The 23,504-nt window shown below is 36.3% G+C and overlaps 1 protein-coding gene across 2 annotated transcripts in view; it reads left to right on the top strand.

Moving 5' to 3' along the window:
• The window catches only part of NFXL1 (nuclear transcription factor, X-box binding like 1), a 45,270-nt gene that overhangs the window by 18,212 nt on the left and 3,554 nt on the right, over positions 1 to 23,504 (top strand). For both annotated transcript variants that reach the window (XM_074541535.1, XM_074541534.1), the window contains exons 16-21: positions 4,216 to 4,356; positions 7,157 to 7,323; positions 8,070 to 8,139; positions 14,944 to 15,048; positions 16,234 to 16,320; positions 19,248 to 19,301. In XM_074541535.1, the coding sequence (XP_074397636.1) occupies positions 4,216 to 4,356; positions 7,157 to 7,323; positions 8,070 to 8,139; positions 14,944 to 15,048; positions 16,234 to 16,320; positions 19,248 to 19,301 (624 nt within the window). The remainder of the gene's footprint in view (positions 1 to 4,215; positions 4,357 to 7,156; positions 7,324 to 8,069; positions 8,140 to 14,943; positions 15,049 to 16,233; positions 16,321 to 19,247; positions 19,302 to 23,504) is intronic.

A 23,504-nucleotide genomic window follows, 5' to 3' on the forward strand; every position in this document is an offset into this window, starting at 1 on the left:
GGAAGTTATGGAAAAGAATGAGTCATTAATATGCATACGAAGTGTATTTTGTTTGCAGTGGATTTTGTGTTCATTTTACATTTTTGTGTTGCTCTGAGATCTCTGGAAAGGAAAAAAAAATGTAGTGTCTGTTCACTGTTTTACAGCCACGTTGTTTTCCTAACAAATAATCTCAGCTCAAATCAATTTACTTTTGTTAATAAGAGAAAACATATTTATTTATGAATGCTTCCCTCCACTAGAAGGGTCCAGGTCCTGAGAGGATTTTCAGTGGGAAATGTGGGCTGTTCACAAGTGAGAGAAATAGTAGTAGCAATTTTCTTAAGCAAACTTTTGCTGTGAATAGGTGCTTTTTGCTGTACTGTGCTACTACTTATGTTGGACTATTGTTATACCTCCTATAATGAAAGAGATAAAAAAGAAAGAAACTAGGAATGAAGCAGGCTGTAAAGTCTTCTTGTGATTTATCAGGATGCCTACTGACAATGTGTAGAACAGAGAATAAAAGCAAACACCTTAGGACTTGTATAACAAGCAAATCTACTGTCGAATTTTTTAATATTTGGACAGTAATTTTAATTTGTGTATATTTGGAGTTGGTTGCTCATTGGGAAGGTTGTGTATGGGGTTGTTTTTTTTATTTCTATTTGGTATTTAGGAAGTATTTTTAAGGGATTGATTTAGTTTGAGCTCTTACATGTTCTGGCATTTAGAACAAGCAATTTACAAATTAAGAACAGACTTAAAATTACTTTTCAGATGATGTAATTTTATAAAATCTGTTCTTAGTGGAAGTATGATTCTACATGATGTTTAAGCTAAAAGAACATTTCTTTTAGCTGAAGTCTACAGCCTTCTCTTAAATAATTTTACATATATTTATAAAAATAAATAACTCATCATTCTTCCATTTGTAGGCTCTTAAAAGTAGCTCTCAATTTTGTTTCAGGTTGTGTGTCAGAAAAATCACCTATCAACAGCTGATGCCATCCCAAAAAAAAAATCTTGATGTTCTGACTTTTCTTAACTGTTATATACATTGGAATTTCATAGCAGTAGTACACATATGCTCTTTTAAAATCTTTTAAAATCAAGTTATTCTAAATCTCTTTTTGATGGGAAACGTACATTAAAGGTCAGACAAGGTAAATGATGACAAAGAAGGAAATATTTAGTGACTAAGATATGAATTTATCTGCTGTGTGTGATTTTCTTCTAGTTGCCTAATTTCATTAAATGTTCTAGAGGAAGGAAAACACTCTGGTTCTGCTTCCTTCTAAATATCCTGTGTCAGGCTGGGCATGTCATTGAACTCTTCCTTCTTGGGTGTTTCTTTTTTCTTTAGATAGGAATTTAATGGTATGTTTTAATATTCTGAGTGGGTTTTAGTTCTGGTTTTTTCGCAGGACGAAGACCATTACTCTGCCTCTAGGTAAAATTTAATATGAAACTTGATGACTTTGTATGTATGACTAAACACCTTATAAAGGTTTCCAGAATTTCCTTGCCCTGTTGATTTCTGTTTTCATATTCTAATTGATTTATGTGTTAATCACTTTTATGCATCTGAGAGATTTCCTGGAAAGCTTTTGAAAGTTGTCATGTGTTTTTTTTCTTTCTTTCCTTTCCTTGTCCTGTGGAGGACCTGTAGTCTGAAAATGTTGCCTTCTTTTTTTTTTTCTTTCTTTTCCATTCAGCTTTCATAAAATACTTATGGTTCTCATCTGCCTTCTTCATTCTTCAGCTCATCAGCCTCCTGGAGTTTGTGGCTACTTTGATGTTTGTCCTTGTATTAAGAATTCCAGCCCTCATTTAAGCATTTCAGAAACTCATTCCTATTGTAGGAAGTAAAAGTTTACTTTCTCAGCTGGATTTATTACTTAGATCCACAGCAGAGAAATGGAGAAAAAAATAATATAGGCTGAAATTAATTGAAAATTTTCAATTTTTGGCTACGGTGTCTGTTGATTCCAGGAGGTTGTCGTGTCTTACTGAGCTCAAGCTGAAGCTCTGCTGGATGCAGCCAGAGGGCTGGAATGTTCCCTCTAGTTAGACCTCTGAAAGCTGCCATTGTTGCCTGGCTGACTTGTGTGCTTCACCAGTCTGCCTTTGTTTAACAGTGCCCCTCATCTGTGTGCTTGAGCAATGCTCCTGGGAGGGATGCTCCAATTCTGCCTAAGTGCTTGGCTGTAACTGGAGCCAGGGGTTGTGTCCTTATCTGGTGGAAGACTAACTGCTGGTAAAAGAAGTCTCACCAGCATTATGGAACAGCTGGAGCTAATTGCTGTTGTTGCCCTGGTCTGGTGTCACTGTCTGAGCCATGGGCAGAAGCATAGTCATCAAAATCTGAGTGGCAATGGGAGAGCAAGGAGAGGTAGAGAAGTGGGTGGAATGTAATGATTAATACATCTTTTTTTTCCTTCTTTAATCTTGTAATCCTTTGACTACTTACATTGCTACTGAAAGGATGTTGTGCTCTGGGGAGGGAGATGGAGTAGGATGTGAAGGGGTGGGATATTAGGAACATCAAAACCTTTGGTGATTGCTAAGTGCATTCTGGGTAGGGTACTATTCTCTGCTTCAGACCCACTGCTTGCTGGCTTTTCCTTTTGTCACCAGAAGCATCCATCAGAGACAGAGCAGGGTGTTTGCACGGGGCAGTAGGGACCAGGTGTGGTTGTTGTATTGGTGCTTCAGCCAGCATGAGCTTCAGCTCTGACACGGCCTCAAGGTTTTCTCCTGTGTATGCCATGCTTGATGTTCAGCTTGCCATGCAGACTTCTCTTCAGTCTTGGTGAGTCAGGATGATCAGGGGAGTTCAGAAGTCTTGTGAATGAACTGGATTTTGAAGTGATGTAGTGGAGTAGTATTTTTTGGGTGAAGCCCAGAAAAATTTATATAGGCAAGTGGATTTAAATTGTGCTTTGTGTGCTTGAGGGAGGATAACATGGACAGTGCTGAAAGGAGGCTGTCCCTCATTCTGCCCTGGGGGTCATCTCTCTTTTCCTGTTTTCACCTGTTTGTATGGCCAGGCCACTGGCAAAAGTCAAGAAACGTTTTTTTGTTGATTCTTTTTCTTCCATTTTGATTATTTGAATCATCCTTCTGTAAAGAGAGATGTGTGGTAGGACTTGTTCAAAGTGGTAGGAGAGTGCTGTGAGAGCTGTAGAGTTTGAAGAGAGAAAAGGAATGGGTACCCTGCAAAGCAGTTCAGTCAACCACAGTTGCAACATAAAATCACACCCTTAGTCTAGTCAAAGGGGGTTATGTCACATTAGCCTCTTGTGTAATAACATCACGAATAGTTTGTTTTTCTGTGAGAAATGGCATGAAATTAAGAAACAAAATCAATTTTTTTGACAGCATCACAGAAAACTAATTTTTTTTTGTATGAGTATTATATAATGGTTGGAAAATGCTAACAAGAGTTTCCCGTAATCCTTTTGTATGGAGGAACTTGTACTATTCAACTTTAGGCAAGTAACCTACTTAGGAATTTGCACTGGTTTCAGTACCAATGAAGAGTAATGCCTTTAAAGTAGATGCTCTGAAGGTTTCTGCAGAGTTCTGTTAACTGGAGTGTTGACCTCAAATTGGAAAGTACAAATGTGACATAAGACATTAAAATCTTAGTCCTGTTCTGGAACTATTTCTGCTTCTCCTTACTTTTCCTGGGAGTTATATTTGATGTAGTCAGTATTTGCTTTTTAGAATTTCTGGCTTGGAGGTTTTCTGCTTTTCAGACTGTAAAATATTTTTGATTTATTTTGACCATAACACAATTAGTCCTGTACAAGCAAACTGTTACTGTCTTTGGCAATAATAGTAAAGCACCCTAGAAACCTTTAATAGAAGACATGAGTGTAACTCAGAAAGATGGAGCAAATGGTGCTAAAAGACTTGAGTATAAAATAATCTTTCAAAAAGAAAGGGAAACTATGCTGCAAAAATTAGCTTGTTTAATGAAGTGTGCCTTTTTCCTGTTATAGTCAGTGTAAAACAAATTTGTGTGGATACATTGTTATGTAGACAGAAACCCAAATGATACTTAAAAAATCAAACAGAATTTCTCTGGTGCTTTTTCTTTTTCAAAGGAGAACCAAAGCTTCTCTGTAATAATTCTGTGTCTCTGTGTGTGTAAATATATATATCTCACAGGCTACATATGTGCAAAGCTTGTATATATATATTTATTCATTTATTTTTAACTTTTAGGTTAGTCCATTACCATGTCACTCTGCAAATCCCTACTCATGTAAGAGATTTTGTGGGCGGCTTCTTGATTGTCAGAATCATACCTGTATGAAAGAATGTCATCGTGTTACTAAATCCAACAGTAGTGCAGATGGAAAGAAGGTAGGGTAATTTCCTGTTTGCTTTCGTTTTTGTGTATTTTATATGGAAATTGTCTTCAGTTTTACTTGGAAAATAAGGAATTTTCAGCTGGCAGGTAAAGGTCTATTCCAGATCCCACTGGGAGACTTGCATGTGTGCTGTTCCCATTGATGCTGTGCCAGTTAGCTAATCTATATTTCCTTAGACTATAAACCTGAGACAGTATTGTATTTTCTGCAAATTCTATAACTTTGTCTTGTGATGACATTACTTTGATTTCATCAGAACTTTATTTAACACCCTAGAGAAGTCTCTTCTGAAGTTACAAAAAGTAGCTGTCAATATCAAGGGGAGCTATTGATAATCCCTGTATACAAATGCACTTGCAATCTACTGGGGAAGCTATTTACTGAGGAGAGTTTAAATGGGTTGAGGAGGCTGGGAGACCTTTAGGAAAGCACTGGAAATGTTGCAGAATTGCTGAAGACTTTTCAAAGTACTGGGATGATGTATTCATGTGTGGGAATTTATAAAATCAGAAGATTTTAAGAAAGTAAGAAAAGGACCGGCTCCAGAGACTTGTCAGAATAGAGAAATGCTGGAGCAGCAGAAAAAATATATTAGCAGTAGCAAAGAGATGAAGACTAGAACAATAGGCCTGTGTGGCTTGGTTTTCTAAGTTGCAAAAAATATATTTTAAGTATACATTTAGAAACTTAAATATGAATGGAGCTCTGTGCTTTGTCTTTTATAAACGAAGCATTGTATTAGAGAAAAAACTGCTGTTGTTTTAACCACAGCTACGTGTTCTTCAAGTGATTAGACAGAACCATTGCCAATATGCTTTTGCTTTAAGTGATTATATGAACATGAATTTATCAGTGTCTACTAGAAACTGTCATTTATGCAGTTAAGTCGCAGGTGTTAACTGCTGAAGATAATGTGAAACAAAAGTGTAAAACTAAAATTGTTCAAGTTATGAGCAGTTAGAGGCACATATATATGTTGTATGGTTTGGGAGAGTCATGATTTGGAGGAAAACAGCTTCTCAAGTTTTTTTTTAAGCATTCCTTTAGAAAAAGTTGCACCATGGGCAGTCTGGGCATTTAGAAAACACAGAAGCATTGGGTATAAAGCAGGAATGTTATATTTTAACTAGCTTACACTGAACTTAAATAGCATAATATCTCTGTGGATTCGTGTCCTGGACGTGGTGGTATTGTCATTTAATAACTGTATATCGTAACACATTAATTTATGATTGTGGAAATTTTGTGTGAGGAGTATGGGCTGTTAGTGCAACTGGTGGAACAGTGCAGCCACAGAGTGACATCAGTAAACAGTGAGTGACAGTTAAGCATCCCCAGTTCTGGCTATAAGAGGCTGCCTGCCTGCTGCCTCAGTTAAGCCAATTAAAATGTGAATGGGTCAGGACTATTCCTGGCTCTGTTTTGAATGAGGCAGTACATTCTCAGAAGAATGAGAGTCTATGTACCTGCAAAGCATGGGTAAATCTCATTTCTCAATTTTCTTCAATTCTTATGAACTCAAGTTTGTGTTGACCTTTAGAGCTTTTGTTCTCTTGTTTTGGTAGACTAAATGTAGTCAGCGCTGATTTAATTTCTGGCTTATATGTCTGAGTAGTGATTTTTCTGTCTGGAATTTCAGTTTGTTCTGCATGTTGTATTAGAAAAATGTTGCAGAAAGGGCCAGCTCTTTACTTTTACCTACTGTTAAATGTTATATGACAGTTTTCTAAATGGCTTTAGTTGCTGTTGTTTTTCTTAGATTTGAATTTTTGTGAGTCAAGATTTGTAAAAATCATTGTACAAAGGTTTCTTTTTAAACTTCAGCAAAAATTGTTCAGCTGTAGATGGAGAATGAAAGGGAACTGGGGAAAAACTATTAAAACCTTAAAATTCTTATGCTGTTATTTTGAACAGCATAAAGTGGAACACTGGTGTTGGAAAAGTCCTTTTGGGGAAGCTTTTTGTAACTTCATTCCTGGATAAATTTGCTTTCCTTTGGCTGACTTCTTGGAAACTAAACATTGAATGTGATAGTGGGCCTTAAATATTGTGTTGTGTGGGTTCAGTTGATAACTCTTGTCAATCTGTCTGGGTCTATTTGGTTGCAGACTGGGGTTCTGGAAGTGTTGCTAAGAATATGAGTAGAAATGAAGCTTCATTTAAACTGTGCTGTTGATCACCTTGTGCCGGTGATCGCATCACCTGCAGTGAGAGTGACATCACAGCCTTGGGAGACTTGTGTAGTCTGTGGAGTAGAAGCAAGACCTTAGGCAGTCCCTAGGATGTTCCCAAGTTAATAATCCTTTTTGGAAGATTATACAAAATCTCATATGTGTATGGAAATGGAATGACTTAAAGTTTGCTTCTTAAAATCAAGCAAACCAATCTTCCACCCCTGTGTTAGAGGGTGGTGTGTAATGACTCAAGCATTACAAGAACATGGTGAGTAGAATAAGTTGGTTTTGAATATGTAATGAATTATTTTTTGAACAATTTTCCTTAGAGAATTAACAGGGATTATGGTCAGTTTCCAAAGCACTAATATTAAGGAGCTTCTTTTAAGCCCAGAAGGGAAAATAGAATTCTCTTTGACTGACAAACACTGACATTTCTGTTTTTTTCTTAAAAAACACGTTTTAATAATTACTCTTGCTTGTGAAATATCTTACTGAATAGCTTGATTTTCATAGCAAAAACACTCCAACTCCTTCTTCTGTGTAACAGATCATTAATGACACCCCACAAAGCAAATACTTGGCATTTTCTTTAGTACTTTGTTTTAATTTTGTTAGGCGGGTCCAGAGTGTTCGCAGTGTGAAGAGGAGTGCACCAAGCCCCGGCCAGCTGGCTGTCCTCACCGATGTGTTTTGCCCTGTCATCCTGGGGATTGCCCATCATGTCTCCAGATGCTTAAAATAAAGTGTCACTGCAAACTATCAGTACTGTACATTGAATGCTTGTAAGTGTCAGAACACAAACCAGCTTTTCATTTCAGTGCTATTAACTGGAAAGAATTTGAAGTGACTGGGGATGGGAGCTACTCTTATGGCAATTTATAAAACTTTTCTTGATTATAATTTCTAAGATAATGTTTTTTTCTGTTTAAATTTTGCAAGTATTTTATTTGCTTTTAATGCTGAAATTGCTATAAATGCATGGATCTCATGAACAGAAATTGATTTTATAATACAGATAATCCTTTGAATTATGCAAATATAATGTAATCTACATAAAATTTGTTCTATATGTGCTTATTTTAGAGTATGTAAAGAAGAATTTTATACAAGTATTAGAATGAATGTAGTTAGTCTAAAAGGTCTTTGTCTTTGAAGTTAATGTCTTTCAATTTCTAGCTTTAATTGAAAAACTGCTTATGTACAGTTTTTAAATCATGTGTGTGTGGATAGATTTTAAGCTAGACTTCATGAAATATAAGTTGAAACTTGGGGATTGTTCTGAAAATATTCATCATATGAAAGTATATTTTTCTTAATTTTCTTTAAAGTACCTCAAGTCCTCTAAATTTTTGTGGGTTTGTCTGTAAAACAGGGCAGTTTATATTAGTCACTCAGGATGTGGACAAATGAGTCCTCTTTTCTTTACAGTGAAATATACTGAATTATATACACCCCTAATTGCACTGACTTCTGTTGTTTTTAAATTGTTTGGGTTTTTTTTAACACAAATACATCTTTCCTTTTACAGAAAACTAACATGTGCTGATGTAAAAGAAAAGGAGCTTCTGATTTCCTGCAGAAATCAGTGTCCAAAAGAGGTAAGCCATACTAACCAAGAAATACTTCAGCTGATGGGTATGTGGCATTTTGTGAATACAGGCCAAGCAAACTAGAGAAGCTTAGTCTAAGTGAATATGTTAAATAATAGATGTGAAGGTGTTTAGTGGACTGTACTTCAAGGACAATTATTAATATTTTGCTGTCAGCTATGAGGAGAATATGAAAGGGACAGGGGTTTGTCTCCAAGGCACGAATGGCTTGGATGCTTAAACACACAGATGAGCTTGAATGTGGAAGAATATGTCCTCTTACATGGTTAAAAACTAGTCTTCAATCTATGTCTCATAAATGATAAGATGCTGTTTGATTAGGAAAAATGATAAGAATTGTGCTTGCTATTTCATGTAAGTGCAGGTTTAGAATCCCTATCTGTGCAATTTGGAGGTTAAGGGATTTTATACTTAATAAATGAGATGAGATAATAATGTCCTGGTGAATTAGTGAAATATATGTTAAGTAGTGTAAAATGGAAGACAAGCCAGTTAGTCTGTCTGCTGTATCTGGGTGCATCTAAAGGTTTGCTGTGAAGAAGAGAACAATAATATCCTTGCTACATGATACTTAGACTATGAGCCAGTAGCATCAGTAAAAAAAAATCCTGTTCAATGCTATGTTTAAATAATAAACTTTGTGGAACAGGGCAGGAGAAGCTAGCAAATTTTCATCAGAAGCAGCTTAGAAATGTTTCAGGATGTCTCTTGCAGCAGTGTCACCCACACCTGGATGTGAGGGATGGGCCAAATGACTTTGTCCTTGTCCCTTCCAGTACTGCAGTTGTGTGGTGCTTGTGTGCTTTCAGAAATCACTGTGTTACTTACTGTGTTATGTTTTTTCCTTAGTTGCCATTAATTGTGCTGAGAGTGACAGCTCTTTCTTTACTCCATTTCCTGAAGGGTTAGAAAACATGTAAAGTGGAAAAGCAGGAATTTCATTTTCATCCAGTGTCAGAAACTTCAAATTTCAGTCCTTGTCTTTATTAGAAAACTTTTTTATTATTATTATTTTGATTAAATACAAAAATTTACAAGATTTCTCCTGCTTTCCTAGCAGTGTCTGATGCTCTGCTTTTCAGACAAGATTGGGTTAACCCCAACAGGAAGGCTGTGCTCTGTACATACTTTTCTGCTTTTTGCCCTTGTAGATGCCTATCTGATGGATTTTTTTTCTGTACATGAATGTTCCTGTCACAACTTTCTCATCTGGATGTCTGAAAGCTCACTTCCTGGTGGGGGAGCACTTTGAGATATTACTTAATTGTCCATTTATCTCTTAATTTTGTCCTTTCATGTCCTTCTCTGTTACTTTGAGTTTATTTGCTCCGCGACTTCCTTCTCTGTATTTTCAAGAGTGCTTGCAGTCTCTTATCATGAACTATATGTTCTGTACTTCAGCTCCTCTTCAAAGTCTTTTGTTTCCCATAGCTCATCTTTGGTTAATATAACTGTTGTGATTTTTCTGAACGTATTCTCCAGACTTAGTCTGGGATTTAAAATCCACCTAGCAGTGGTCCCAAACTTCAGCTTGCAGTTCAGAATTGCCCTGTTCCACAGATTATGTCTTTTTTACTTAGTTTGGTGGGATGTGAAATAAGGAGTGCAGCAACAGAATTTACATTCGTTTTATGAAGCAGCTCTAAAATTCTTACTCGTATAAATGCTTTGGAAAATAAGGGCTTTTTCTGGCTTCTGCTATCCAGAGCATTGTTTTACTGTAATTGATGCTGGAAAAATGCATGTTCTACCTTTTCTGTGATGCTAGCTCTAGCTCTCACAGTCTTTCATGAAATATAGAAATTAGCTATTAGTACCTTCTTGCTTCAGGTAGTTCATATCTTTGTGTTACAATTCTTCCTACTTTCTTCAGATCCTACTTTGATAACTACATGGGTACTGTTTGGGGTTTTTACTATTTTTTGTCTAAAAAATCTGTTCCATTTCTCTTAATACCAAACAGTTCTAGGGATGTTTTGTCTGTTTCTGTTTTTTAAACAAAATATATCTCCGCAGATTTGAGAAAATGAGATACCTGCATCATAATGCAAATTATACTGATAGTTCTCTTTTAAAGGAATCATTGATAAATACAATTTGAAGGAGCAGCCTTAACAGACACCCCCCTGCCATTCCCATCACCACCTCTCCCCAGCAAACACAGGCCAAGCCCATTTTGTTGTTTTTAAGTCTTTGTCTTGTGAGACAAGAACTTAGAAACAACTTGACCAGAGATAAGATGTATGTGACTACTGAATTTGGAGCATTTACAGATTGCAGATCTAAAATGTCTGCCCAAAACTAATTTGGGAGTGTTTTTGTGTGTAGTTCTGGAGCCTCACTAATTTCAAATTAGTGTTTCTTGAGAATTTTGTTATTCCATGTCAGGAGCTGACATCAAGTCATTTGCAGAGTTCAGTGAAGTTGATTTTTCCTATAAATCAGTGCACACTATCACTTCTAGCTTACCATAGTGCAACTTAGGTTCAGCAGAATGCAGTATTTTACTGCAGTTATAATTTTGAGATGTTTTTGGTTAATGGAAATTGCAGTAGACAATATTAGTAGACAGTGGTAGGACAGCTACTACATTTGTTTTACAGTTGCCGTGGTACATTTGGGGATAAAGAAAACCAATTATATTGTCCGGTCCTTTGCAAAAATGCTACAGAAACTTGAAAAAATTGAGAAGTTCCATGCTTTTCTTTTGGCTATGGCAGTATGAAACTAAAAAAGCAACTTTCAGCATTGCATAGTACAGCTGACATTTCCTTTCTTCTTTAGGGAGAAGCAGTGTCTTTAATGCTGCAACAGCTGTTATATAGGAGATATTTTAATTAAAAAGTTAATTCTTTTGTTTTGTAGTAATAACAAGATATCCTGTTAAAGGAAATTCAACTCTATTTTTTTCTTAATCAGGGTGATTAAATTCTTATGATCATGCTTGCAGATGTTTTGAGACAATTCTTACATAGAAATTTTAAGTCGATCAGTTTTCATTGTCTGTGTTTTCCTGTTAGTGTTTGTGAATCTGTATTTAATACTTTATTCAATTTAGTTAGTACTTCTTGAAAAAATAGCCATACTTTGTAGTTTTACTGTGCACTCTGCTTTTGTCTTGATGTGAAATACATGACTCCATTATGATAAATTTTTCGGGTTTTTTTAATGCATTGAACTAATTAAGCATTCTGGAAATAAAATTTAATTCTGCAAACACACACTGCAAATGTATGTGGATTGCAAAAATTTAGTTTTGTCTTTGGAAGTGATGAAATTCTCTTTCGTACTTAGCTTTTGGAATCGGTGCTCAAAAGTGCTATTTTCTTTAGGACCAGGCTATTTTCTGTGTTATCAGATGTGTATTAACAGGTTGTGTTTACTGCCTTCTGTTGGAGTTCACTTAAACCTCCGTAAGTGTTGACAGAGTTTATCATCATTGGGTATAATGTTAAGACTTAAATGCACTGCCTATGGAAAAAATATTTGTAGGACACTTTTTGGTTGGTTTTTTTTTTTTTTCAGAGCTGTGGATTAAATCCTTTCTTTTAATGGCCTTGCCGTATCAAACATAAAGCCTGTCCAATTTGGGCTTTAGTCCAGAAGCTGTTGACAAGAGATTTTGTACAGTGCCCCCTCAAAGGAGGCACACACTTTGAGCACCAAGTAGTTCAGTACTGACACTTAAATACAAGCAAAAAAAATCCTTTCCTATTATATTTTTTTTATCCAGCAGAATGATTGCTTTTGTTTTCTGCAGTCATGGGGAAATGTTGTTTTGCCATTCATTTTACAGCTTCTCTTCATATTTTTTTAGTGTTGTTTTTACAGTGGAGGGAGTAAGAAGAAAGTTCCCCACACAGAGATATAGGACAAGAAAAAAGCTGACAGGGAAACTTAAGCATGTGCACTTGCTTTTCAGTATTGGATTAAACATACTCCTGTGCTATAAATATTTTGGTCTAATGGTGTCTAAGAATTTTATTGCAGAAGCACTTAGAGGATGAGATGAGGGTTACTGTCTTGAATTTGCAGCTCTGACATGTTAGTTAGGATACGACTGGGCTTTGACACTATTAATGAGTATGTGCCTAATTACTATGGAAGAGTGAGCTGGGAGTAATGGTTCTAGCCATGGCTCGTTCTGGCCAGCATGAGGTGACTTGCAGGTGAGACTAGATGGAGTTACTGTGTCTGATGCTCTTGTGTAGGGAGCCAGGAGACAGTGTCCATGCAGTAGCAAATTGGTTTTGCAGAGACTGTGGTCAGTTGTGAGGACACTCAGCCGTTAGATTCCATGTTCTGAGTTGTAGTCTCGCCTTGGTAGCATACAAGGCTTAAACAAGGTTCTCCTCTCATATTTTCCAAATGAGGCAAAATAAATATTTTGATTTAAGGGAAAAATATTTGCTGATGATCAGTTGTGCCTGAAAAAAAACTAGATCCCTTCTTTGATAAGGTGACCAATTTATATATTTTTCCCTCCAGATAAAATGAATAGGTGAGATCTGCTGCATATGGCTTCAGCTGAGTGAGCGAGTCAGTGCTACTTAGTGAATATCTAGTTCAGATACAAGAGAGAGTTAATACCAGCATGAAGGTGGCTAAAAGAAACAACTGTGTTTGATTATCTTTTGAAAAAAATACCCAACCACCCAAAACTCCCCCAAAACAACATCAAAACTAAAGAAAAAGATGGAGCAAGAGATACTAACAATAAGGAAGATTTTTCAAGGACTGAACTGACGCTTCACTTAACTTTGCATTGTTTTCAGTAATGACCTTGGCAGTAAAAACATTATAATTTTCTGATGAAAAGTTATGGGGTGTTGTCACTGTATGAGAATTGAGGAAGTGCATCTGTAGAACACGTGTATTGGGGTAATGTTATTAAATACAGAAAAACACCCCAAAACAATAAGACCATGCATATGAAGCTTATAATAAGCTCCCAGGAAACAGCAGATATTCTTATTTTCACAGCATGATTAGCTGGAGAGAAATGCGTTGAGAGCTGAAGATGTTTTGGGGAACATGCTCTACTAAGAATGAGGTGCAATTAAGGCATTGTACAAAGTCCTTCTTGCTGAGATGTCACTTGAAATATTACATGCAGTTCTGGCTGTGTATTCAAGAAACATTGATTGAGCAAAGTTGAAATTCAATTAAGGCAATACTATGATAATAAAGAGCCTTTTAAGAAAAAACAGAAGTGCTTCAATATGGGGATAAGAACTGCAGCTTAGACTAGCTAGAACAAACCCAGGAAACTCAAAAAAAATAAGCTCTTACATCTTGTAGTGATCTCCTTAGTGAAATAGTAGAATAGGCTCAGAGTGGGGGACTGTTTCCATGGTAAGTGTTCATCCAGTCCTGGAAGGATATATGAGGTACCTGCCTGTAGGAGGACTGGATTTCAGGACAGAACATGGTGACTTAAAGGTTCCTTCTAGTCCTGTATGAAATGTGCTGAAACAATAACTAAGAAACTGAGGCAAAAGCACAAAGTATCTATAATGGCTTGTGATTGTCATGGACATGAAGACCTGTGTATGTGTTCCATAATTTTAGTCTGAAAGATTCATGTTCTGTTTAGGTGTGTTTCATGATTCTGGTTCAGATGTTGTGCCCATTCCAATGGACTTCTGAAAACCCAGATTTACTAATCAGAGTTGTACCCACCTGGGTTTGATACTTACTTACTGTTTTCATTCTTGTGGATGAAGTGATGTAGTATGTATACATTTTGATTTTTTAATAAATGGGAAAAACAGATCTTAAAATTGTTTTTTAATGATGACAGTGAAGAGGTGAAATTTCACTTTTGATAAAGAACACTGTCTAATGCTACTTTAAGTAGTTAGGGGCTTTAAAGCTCTCTATAAGTAAGTTGCTTAGATGTCTTCTGTGAGATTCTATCTTTGGTTATTAACAGTATTAGGTTATGTAATTAAAAATGAAAAATGGTTACTGGGAAGACTTCTTATGAGCAAGGGATATTTTTAGTCAAGTTCTTAACAATGAAAAAATCTGTTTACTTTCCTGACATGTTTTATCTAATGCAATGCTGGAAGCACTGCTGCATTCTTATCAATCAGCATACTTAAATTAGTAACTCAATTCTTACACAGTAAATGAACGATAATATTTTCTTTGTAAGTTAAAAATTGCACTGGCAGTAAAAAAAGACTTTATCTTTCACATGGCAGAAATAAGATCATCTGCCAAATGCATAAATTTAGGTTTTTGTGAAATTATTTTTGCCATGATAAGAATTTTGGTGACCTTTATTTGACTTTTGCATAGTTCAGATAATGCTTGAATAGAATTTTTTTTTGCGATATTTTTGTTTCTGATTTTTTTCTCTTCCTTTATTACTCTGTCTAATCTACAAGTAGGTACAGTACACATAATTTCAGTTTTCAGGGTTTTCTACCTTATCCATTTGTATTCCCCCAGCATAGAGATGGCTAGGGTGATTGTTGTATATGTTACTGTGGAAATGACTGTTCTTGAAACACGTGAAAGGAGAAATTGTCTTCCAATGAAGCTGTGCCAATAAAAGAGAAATCATCCTACAGGAACTGAAAACCAGTATAGAATAAGCAAACATTTCCCCCCACAAAAAAAAAGAAGAGAAAAATTAATTATTTCACAAGTTAAAAGACTGATCACCTGAATGAGTTTTCTGTTAAAATTCTGTGTCTGAAATAAAACCAATTCCATAGGTTCTTGGTAATTTTACAGTGCTTTATTGATGAGGGAGTTTAATTTGTGTTTTGTTCCTCATAGCTGCCCTGTGGTCACCGGTGTAAAGAGATTTGCCATTCAGGGAGCTGTCCTCTTAACTGCAGCCAGAAGGTCAAACTCCGATGTCTCTGTAAGAGACTGAAAAAGGTAAATTTACAAGATGCAGCTTTTGAAGGATGTTTGCATGTTCCTGAGCTTGTATGGATGGATGATGTGGATGTTGCAGATTGGAATAGGGCCTGTTGCTATAGTAGGGCTGTAACAATTCACATCACTGAAGATCTGGGCTGCTATATCTGCAGATTCACTGGAGAAGATAAAATCTTGTTAGTTCTGAAATATGTTAGCTGCCTGACTTACAATAGCTTTAACTTCATTCACACTTAAATTTTTGTGAGAAAAATACTCAGATGACCTGGAGTGATTTGAGAATAAAAATTACGTTTTTATGACAATATTGGGAAAATGTACAGAAGTTGGAATTAGCACAGATGTTGTGAAACTTCAAGTACTATAATTAATTTAAATTCCCTGCAAACAAAAAACAAGTATGGGCATCAGCATCCGTAGCTTCTAACACAGATAAGGACAAAGTAATATAACAAGTTTACTATAGCTATTATGAGGGGAACAACAGAAATTTATATGAAGTTTTGACAAATGATAATGTCTTAATGAAAAAAACCCATAATCTGTCATGTTCAAATTACCTTTCTGGACCCTAATTAACTTCTGAACCATCCAGCAGTTCCCCAGAGTCCTCAGCTTCTCCAAAAAATGTCTTGTGCATCCAAGAAGTCTTGCAGGTGGGATGCTCAGCAAGAGAAAAGATGACATTATATAGAATAAGTGCTTCAAACTGAGCACCCTCTGCTTACAGATAACCACTTTGTTGTTTGGTTTTTTTTTTTAATTTCTTCAATACTAGGAAAAGGGGAGAAAGTATGAATGAGAATTACCTAATTTCCCCCCCATGACCAGACTATGTCCTGTAATCTAAGCCAGTTAAGATAATATATATGAAATTACTGACACTCTAAATGCAAAGGTTTAGAAGGTTATCTTATTTGTCTAAGGCAAGCAGATGAGTAAAGAGGAGAAAAATTAAACTGGACTGTAGATTTATTCTTCCTTTCAGCTTATCTAATTAGAAAGAAGAAAAAAAAGGACAATTTAATACATAATTACAGGTTGAAATAACATTGAGTCATTAGCTTTATATGTAAAACCAATGTTTTACTAAATAAGAAAGTTTTATTATTTTCATAAAGAAGTTGAAGATTAAAATCTTATATAGGGAAATGATTATAAAAGACAAATTCTGCTTAACAGGAAGTGCAGTGCAGCAAGATACAAGAAGGCCAAGTTTCACTGGAATGTGATGCGTTATGCAAGGAAATGAAGAGGAAAGCATATGAGGTAATGCAACCATTGGAGCTATAATTCCTTCTCAGAGCTTCAAGAAAAGTAGAAAAGAGAACACATTATTTTTCAAGGCAGTACCTGCAGAAATGCAACATAAGTGGATGTGCTGTTGAATAGTAGCTATTTTTTCAGTCTTGAATTTATGAATGGTGTTAATTGACTCAAATAGTATTTTTAAACAGTATTATGCTTTTTTTTTCTTTGAATTGATTGGAACTGATTCTTTCCTCTTTCACTGAGAACAAGTGATGATCAGTGATGATAAAATAGTCATTATTAGTGCTGTAAGACTAGAGTCAGACTGCTTTACAGAGCATTCTAAGATCTGTCTTTCCAATCAAGGTTTTGCAGCTATCAGTTGCTCAGCTTGTCCAGAGTGGAGTATAATCTGCCATGTGGTATTAGTTATCCTATACTGGAAGAATTGAGACTTTCTGGTAACTGCAGAATACTACCTAGACTGCTGTTAATATGGCTTCTCCCGAGCTCAGCTCTTTTATGAAGTAAAGAATTTGCTGTGTGCCGTCACACAGAAAGACAGGATAGGATCCTTGCTGTTACAAACCTTTAATAAAAACATACACAAAAAGAATTGATGCTAAGTTGCTTGGGTTTTATCAGATAAGTGTTAGATGTTATAAATGTACAAGCCAAGAACTCAATGGGTAAGGCCAACGAGTCAGCTTCTGCTCAGATTTTCAGGATTGATTGACAAGTTCTAGCAAGTACCACACGGACCAAATCCTGCAACTTTGCAAGCAGGTTCAATGCTAAAGCTCCAGGGATATGCCTTAAGGGAATCCCAACCATAACAAATAGTTCCAGGAAGAATGTGAAGATGAAAAGTTGATAGTGTATGGAGTCCCTCCCTAAAGCCAGGTGAGCTGCAGTAAGAGTGCATGAGCTGAGACCCAGCAGCCTGTCTCAGAGTACTGCAGTGTCAGTGCTGTCTGCCTGGAGCAGATGCTCCTGCCAGTGTCTTGCCCCGATGTAATCCACAGGGAGACATGGTCTAAGGCAGTGAGCAAATGGCCACAAGTCTCTGCTGTAAGCAATGCCACAGACATACCGGATGGCACAACCTAGCTGTGTCTACCTTCTTCTCAGAAGAATGGGCATTTACTTGTTCTGGGGTTTTTATATAAAGTGATTAAGTTTTATTTAAGTTCTTTCTATGCACCTTTTTGTAACCTGTGTTGATTTATTATCAAATGACATACTACAATAGCCTACTAATATAGGCACTTTGATCAAGTGGCTTATTTATGTCTATTACTATTTAATGTGTCCAGACTGGAAAAAAAACTTGGTGAAAACTGCAGACATTTACAAAGATAAATTAGTTTGCACATTTGCAAGACACCCATTAATTTCTAAAACCAAAGTGCATTAATTCTTAATGAAACTTTTCATGTTTGGCACCTTTTGAGTAAGCATTTCTTACTCACTAGATGCCTAGGAATTGAATGTGTCTTTTACTGTACATTTTATTAAAGAAATAGTTCTAGAAATATTTTTCCATGCTGTGATTATAATAGTTAAGGTTCCCTTTATCTGTGTACATTTTACCTGTGTATCTTACACAAATGTGACCACACCAGAGTAAAAAGAAGCTTTTCTGTTGCTCTTTTCCAGATTTGAAGGCCACTTTTTCTTTTGTAGCTGAAGTTTTGCCATTAGGTGGCGGTGAAAAACAAGGGGGCTCATTGTGTAATTTTTTGCACACCAGATTTTCAGATTTCAGATGTGCATGGCTGAAAAGGTCCTTTACACACATTTCTAAAGAGACTCTGCAATTGTATTTAAATTAATGAAAATCTCAGTAGTGCTTTTATTTGATCCAAGGTTTAGTAGTTTAAAAATTAGTCAGAAAACCTGCAAATAGGACTGTGCTTTTGGCCCTGCCCCCAGTCCTTGCTGTTTGATCTACAGCATGCTAAAGCATGAGCTAGTGTTTCTCCTTAGTCATCCAATGCTCTTGAATTGGAAATTATTTGTAATCAATTCTACCTGTGCAAACAGTATTCACCAAACTGTTTTCATTGTTAGTATGCAAATCATCCGGCTACTAGGATCAAGATTTTTTCATTTCAAGTTATTAATAGATTTTTACATCTAAATTTTCTAAGGGAGTGATTCAGTGACTGCAATGCTAAAAGCCTAAAAATGGTATAAAAAAGGGAGATAGAGAAACTTCTTTCATATATTGTTCCTGTGGTAACTTAAGAAGGTGAGATGGTGTCTTTCTAATGGCCTTTGTTGGGTTTATCTCCTATTAACATGCCTTGTTGTTTTTCAGTTGACATAAAATTTTGGCATCTACAAATGTCCTGTAGTACTGAAATTCTAGATTTAGCCAAATACTCTGTGGGAGTAGAATACTTTCCTCTATTGTGAGCCAACCTCCTGGTAAATTCATTTTATGCCTTTGCATTATGAAAAATAATTATTGATGTTTTATCCCTGTTTGGCATCTGTGTACTCTCCAGGATTTGGTGTCCTGTTAGTCACCTGATGAATCCTAGCTATGTATCTCTTCAGATGGGAGCCACTCCATCCTGTTGTCTTTTGTATACATTCAGGTTTCACATTTATTTATTATTCTAGGACCAAAATGGAATCCAGGTGCTAAGATTCAAGTATGTGCCATCTTTATGTATTGACAATGTTTTCTGCACCATTTTTTTCTTAATACTTTCTAGCATTTAATTTGCTTCCTTGAACTCTGCAAAATATTTCTATGGAGTTATCAATAGTATCTTGCATGACTACTTTTCATAAGGCTTTTGGATGGTGGAGCTCACATGACGGAAAGTTTGCAGGCTTTTGCTGAGAACCATTCTATAGGAGTAATTATGACTTCTTAAGAAAATAGGTTTAGCTGCTGTTTACAACAATTTATTATAACTTTGTGTGGACAGATAAAAGAAGCAGAAACGAAAGCTGCTCTTGAAGAGGAGAAGAGAAGACAACAGGTATTAGGCTTTCTTTTTGCTCATCCACATCATACCCACTTTGTTCTTTTTAGTAAATAATGTCATTTACATGCTATTAAAGATTTATAGTTTTTAATGTGATATGCACAGTCATTCCTGTCAGCTGTTACCATACTCTGTGTGCTGTAAATTATTTACAATGGTTGAGGCCACATTACTGCAAGCAATTTTCATAATTTTGTGCAAAATGGTAACTTTGTGTTACTATAGCTTTGTACAAGGTAATTTATTTTTAAACTGGTAAGTATGCTTTATTTTACTCAAACACTTTATACACATAAATACTACAGAATACTGAATAGCCTCTGCAAGATTTAAATATTGGGTGAAGCTGCCCTTCCCCCTCCTATCATGAAAGAACAAGGACAGCTAGAAGTGTCTTTGTCCTTCAAGGTCTCTGGAGTTGCGGGGGGAACATGTATTTACTGTAATTGCTGTTGGTGGTGAGGGCATGTGGTTGGCATTGTAATCCACAAAACTGCTGTGCCAGCTGCCTGGAGGTGCTGGTCACATTCAGGCAAACACTCTAAGCTCAGCTGGTGATGCCTAGGACAGGTTTGCCATCTGGAGTCTGTACGCCTTCCAGCCAATTCATGTGTGCCTGTGCCTGAGTGAGCATTTGACACCAAATCATATTCCATGTCTGGTTTTTGCTTTCTGACTCCTTTTACTCAGTTATCTGTGTATTTGGTTTACACTTGTGTTTTCACCTGCATGTCACACTCTGTTTTTATCAGGGATCAGTGGCTTGCTCCCTTCTTGAAAGGGGGGCAAGGGAGGCTTACAGAGCTGATGCACTTGTGCCATTTCCCCAGTCTCATTAGGATAGACAGTCTCTCTGTTATACACACTTTTTAAGTTCTCTAAGTAATTTATGAAAATGTTACATCTAAATTGCTCTGGCAAGGCATGTTTTTGTTTATCAGAGGAGAACCTTATCTGCTCATCCTGCAAGAAAAACATGGTTATACATCTATCCAGGGCACCAGGCACTGTTCTGTGATCATCCTGCAATGTTTGTTGCAACATTCATATCTCAGCTGTCTATAGAATTGAGCACATATTTCCTCATATAACTCCTAGACAGTTCTTCTAATTCTTCTTGTTCTCTAAGCTGACCCTGGAAATGTTACTTCTGGCATACAGGTCAGGAAGTGTGACTTACATACAGATGTCTGAAACAAATTGGCAGAGGAAATGTGTAGGTGTTGGTTCTGCAAGCGAAGTACTGATGTATGCTAATGGGCATTTAAACATGTGAAGAACACGTCTACAGTCCTAGAGCTAGGAAGCCAAATTTGCTGATGTTTGTCTTGCACTGAGTGTTTGCATGCATTCCAGATGCCATCTCACCCAAATACTAATGATTTCTGCTCAACATCACTTGATTTATAGTCCCTCTAGTAAAGTCTCAGTAAGGAGGCTCCTCTGAAACAGTAGCAGATTCGCTCCACCAACACAGTGTGCTGGATTTTGGCTGGGTTCTTCAGCAGTTGTTGTTTCTCTCTGCAGTCACACCACCATTGCTTTCTACTTGTACATTCTTTGAAGTCTCACAGTTCCAGCTCCACTGTAGTAACTTTAGGCAATATATGGCAACTGTTCCTGCATATGTGTTTTGTGATGGATGCAACTTCAGGGATGGAAAACTTCACCTACACATAATGAACCCTATTAGAAGGTTAATTTAGTTATTTAGTGCATTAGGAAGCAGTAGGACAGAAACAGTAAAAAAAATAAAAGACAAAACAAATTGTTAAAAAAAAGAGACAGCTGTAACTAATAAATAAGCTCTAGAACTGCATACAAGTACTAACCTCAACTACTGCAGCCTTTTTATGTAACATTGGTTCCCATCCAGTTAGAACTCATAATCTGCCATCTGTTGATGGAAATTGGAGGACATCACTATTGTAGGGTGTTGGGTCACATTAAAAGTACATTTTTGAGTGTACTCCCTTCTGACAAAAGTTTGCATCTTGTATCACCTTCCTCTATGTCATTAGCACATTTTTGTAGAGATTGTTCATCTGTTAGTCACAGTTTCTTAAAACTATTTTGATTAATACTTCATTAAAAGTTTTATATACAAATTAGTTAGTGCTCTAGTAAGTCTGTGCATTTATATTTTGGTATTTGCTATATTTGGTAGCAACTTTTGCTAATACCATTTACAGATGGAATCACTTGTTTCTTAGTGGAAGAGATGGCTTGGCTAGGCTTCTTGTTGTGGCCCTAGCAGCCAAACTTTCCCTCTGCTTCTAATTCAGAGGCACCCTGTGAGGCCAGGGTTTTCACAACTGCTAGAGGTGGAAAAAAGATCAGCACTTTGATTATTTACCAACTCAGACCAAGCTCTGTCTGTTCCTCTCCATTGTAAAAGGTTTAGTTAAATTTTCAAGCTAACTGTTTAGAGTTTCAATACTGGAAGTTAGGGTCTTGAACCTGAAGTGTAATTTACTGACTTGTAGGAAAGATTTATTTTTCCTTTTTTTATGTCCAAAGAAAAAATTTTAACAGATCCTTAGAAGTTAAATAGTCAAGTGTTCCCCTCCCTATTAATAAAAATATATCCTCACTTTCAGTAAATACACTTTGTCACTGTTACTTGCATTACTTGGTTTTGTAAATTATATATTTATTTTTAGACAGGTTTTCGTAGAGTTCACTAGGAAGGCAATTCAATAGCTATTACATAATTTTGTTTGAGCCCTATATTTTAATTTAACTATTGTAATTCCTAGAGCTTTCTGCTTTTAAAATGTACTGATCACAAGTGTATAGTAACTATAGAAGCTCCAAATTTTACTTGAGTGTCTTTCACTCAAGTAAATGAAATACTGTCATGAAATACTGCCATGTTGTCTTTAAAACCATAAAAACTCTGCCCTTGCCTTCAGATTTTGGATTTTGAAAAACCGTTTCATGAAAATACTTTGCTTTTCTAAGGGAGAATTACCTAGTTGAGAGTAATCTTGTTTCAAATGGGCTGTGACTTTGTCTGAACTCTTCTCCCATATCATCAGAGAAGTGCCAACAATTTCTGCCTTTATTAGGTACAAAGGAATAGACATCAAAATAGGTCCCTTTCTCCTGCTAACAGTGGTGTCTGGCTGAGGAAGGGAAGAGCTGTTTTGTGAAACTGACAAATATTTGCTGTCAGTGAAGGAAGACCAGACATCAGGCAACCTTGAGTTTGAATGAAAATTTTATTTACTGAACTACTACTCTGTCCATTTCCCAAAAGAGTCTTTTTCTTGTTTTTATAATGCACCTACTGTATTGTCTTAGTCCCTCTTCCTGGCAGCACTGCAGTTGTAGTCACATAGATTTATTTCCTCTCTGGCCAGGCTTTGTCCCTGTTCACTGTCCATGATTCCTGTGCTTCAGCTCAGTCTTGTGCCTTTTGCCCAGCCAGTCCTGCCTTGCTGCGCTCTGCTACTCCCATCTCACTTCCTTTCACTCCATCTGGTTTCTCTGCTCCCTAGTGCCTTGTCTCATGTTTTCTCTGGTAGCTAACAACTTGACCAAAAATCCAGGAAATCATCAGACTTTTTCTGACTTTAGTCTGTCTCAGGTCTTCCTAGCAATTAGATGCCTTCTCATTGGAGCCTCATCCTAGTCTTCACTCTTTATTCTAGCTGCCTAGTTCCAGTTTTATTTCAGCTTTGTATGCTCAAATGAGTTTTTTCTGTATTCTCATGATGCTCTTTTAAAATAAATGTGGAGGGGAATGAGGAACAGGGATCAGAGATCCTATTGTTTATTCCAGACAGGACCCTGAAACTACCATTCTATGTTGGAAGCCTGGCATTCTTACTTTTACAATTGTTTTGCTCCATTTTTGGGCCTATAGGCATGTGCTTCCTACTGAAGGATATTATATACCTCTTACATTCATATGAGTGATTAAATGTTCAAGTTACAACACTTAACAAATAGAATATTTTTGTGTGTATCTAAGATTATAGCAATTAATCTAAGATTTAGTGACCATGCAAATACAAAGAATTGAGGGAAATAACACATAGTTTTAGTTACTTAGGTTTTTATTAAAGGGAATGTCTTTGAAGATTTCAGCCTATGCCCTTATAGAAGTTGGAAAAATAGCTTAAATGCAAATGTGTTTTTTAATTAACAAAAAAAAAAGTATTTTTAACATATTTCATGGAAAAAACATTA

This window comes from Zonotrichia albicollis, chromosome 5, assembly GCF_047830755.1.
Source record: "Zonotrichia albicollis isolate bZonAlb1 chromosome 5, bZonAlb1.hap1, whole genome shotgun sequence".
Lineage (NCBI taxonomy): Eukaryota > Metazoa > Chordata > Aves > Passeriformes > Passerellidae > Zonotrichia > Zonotrichia albicollis.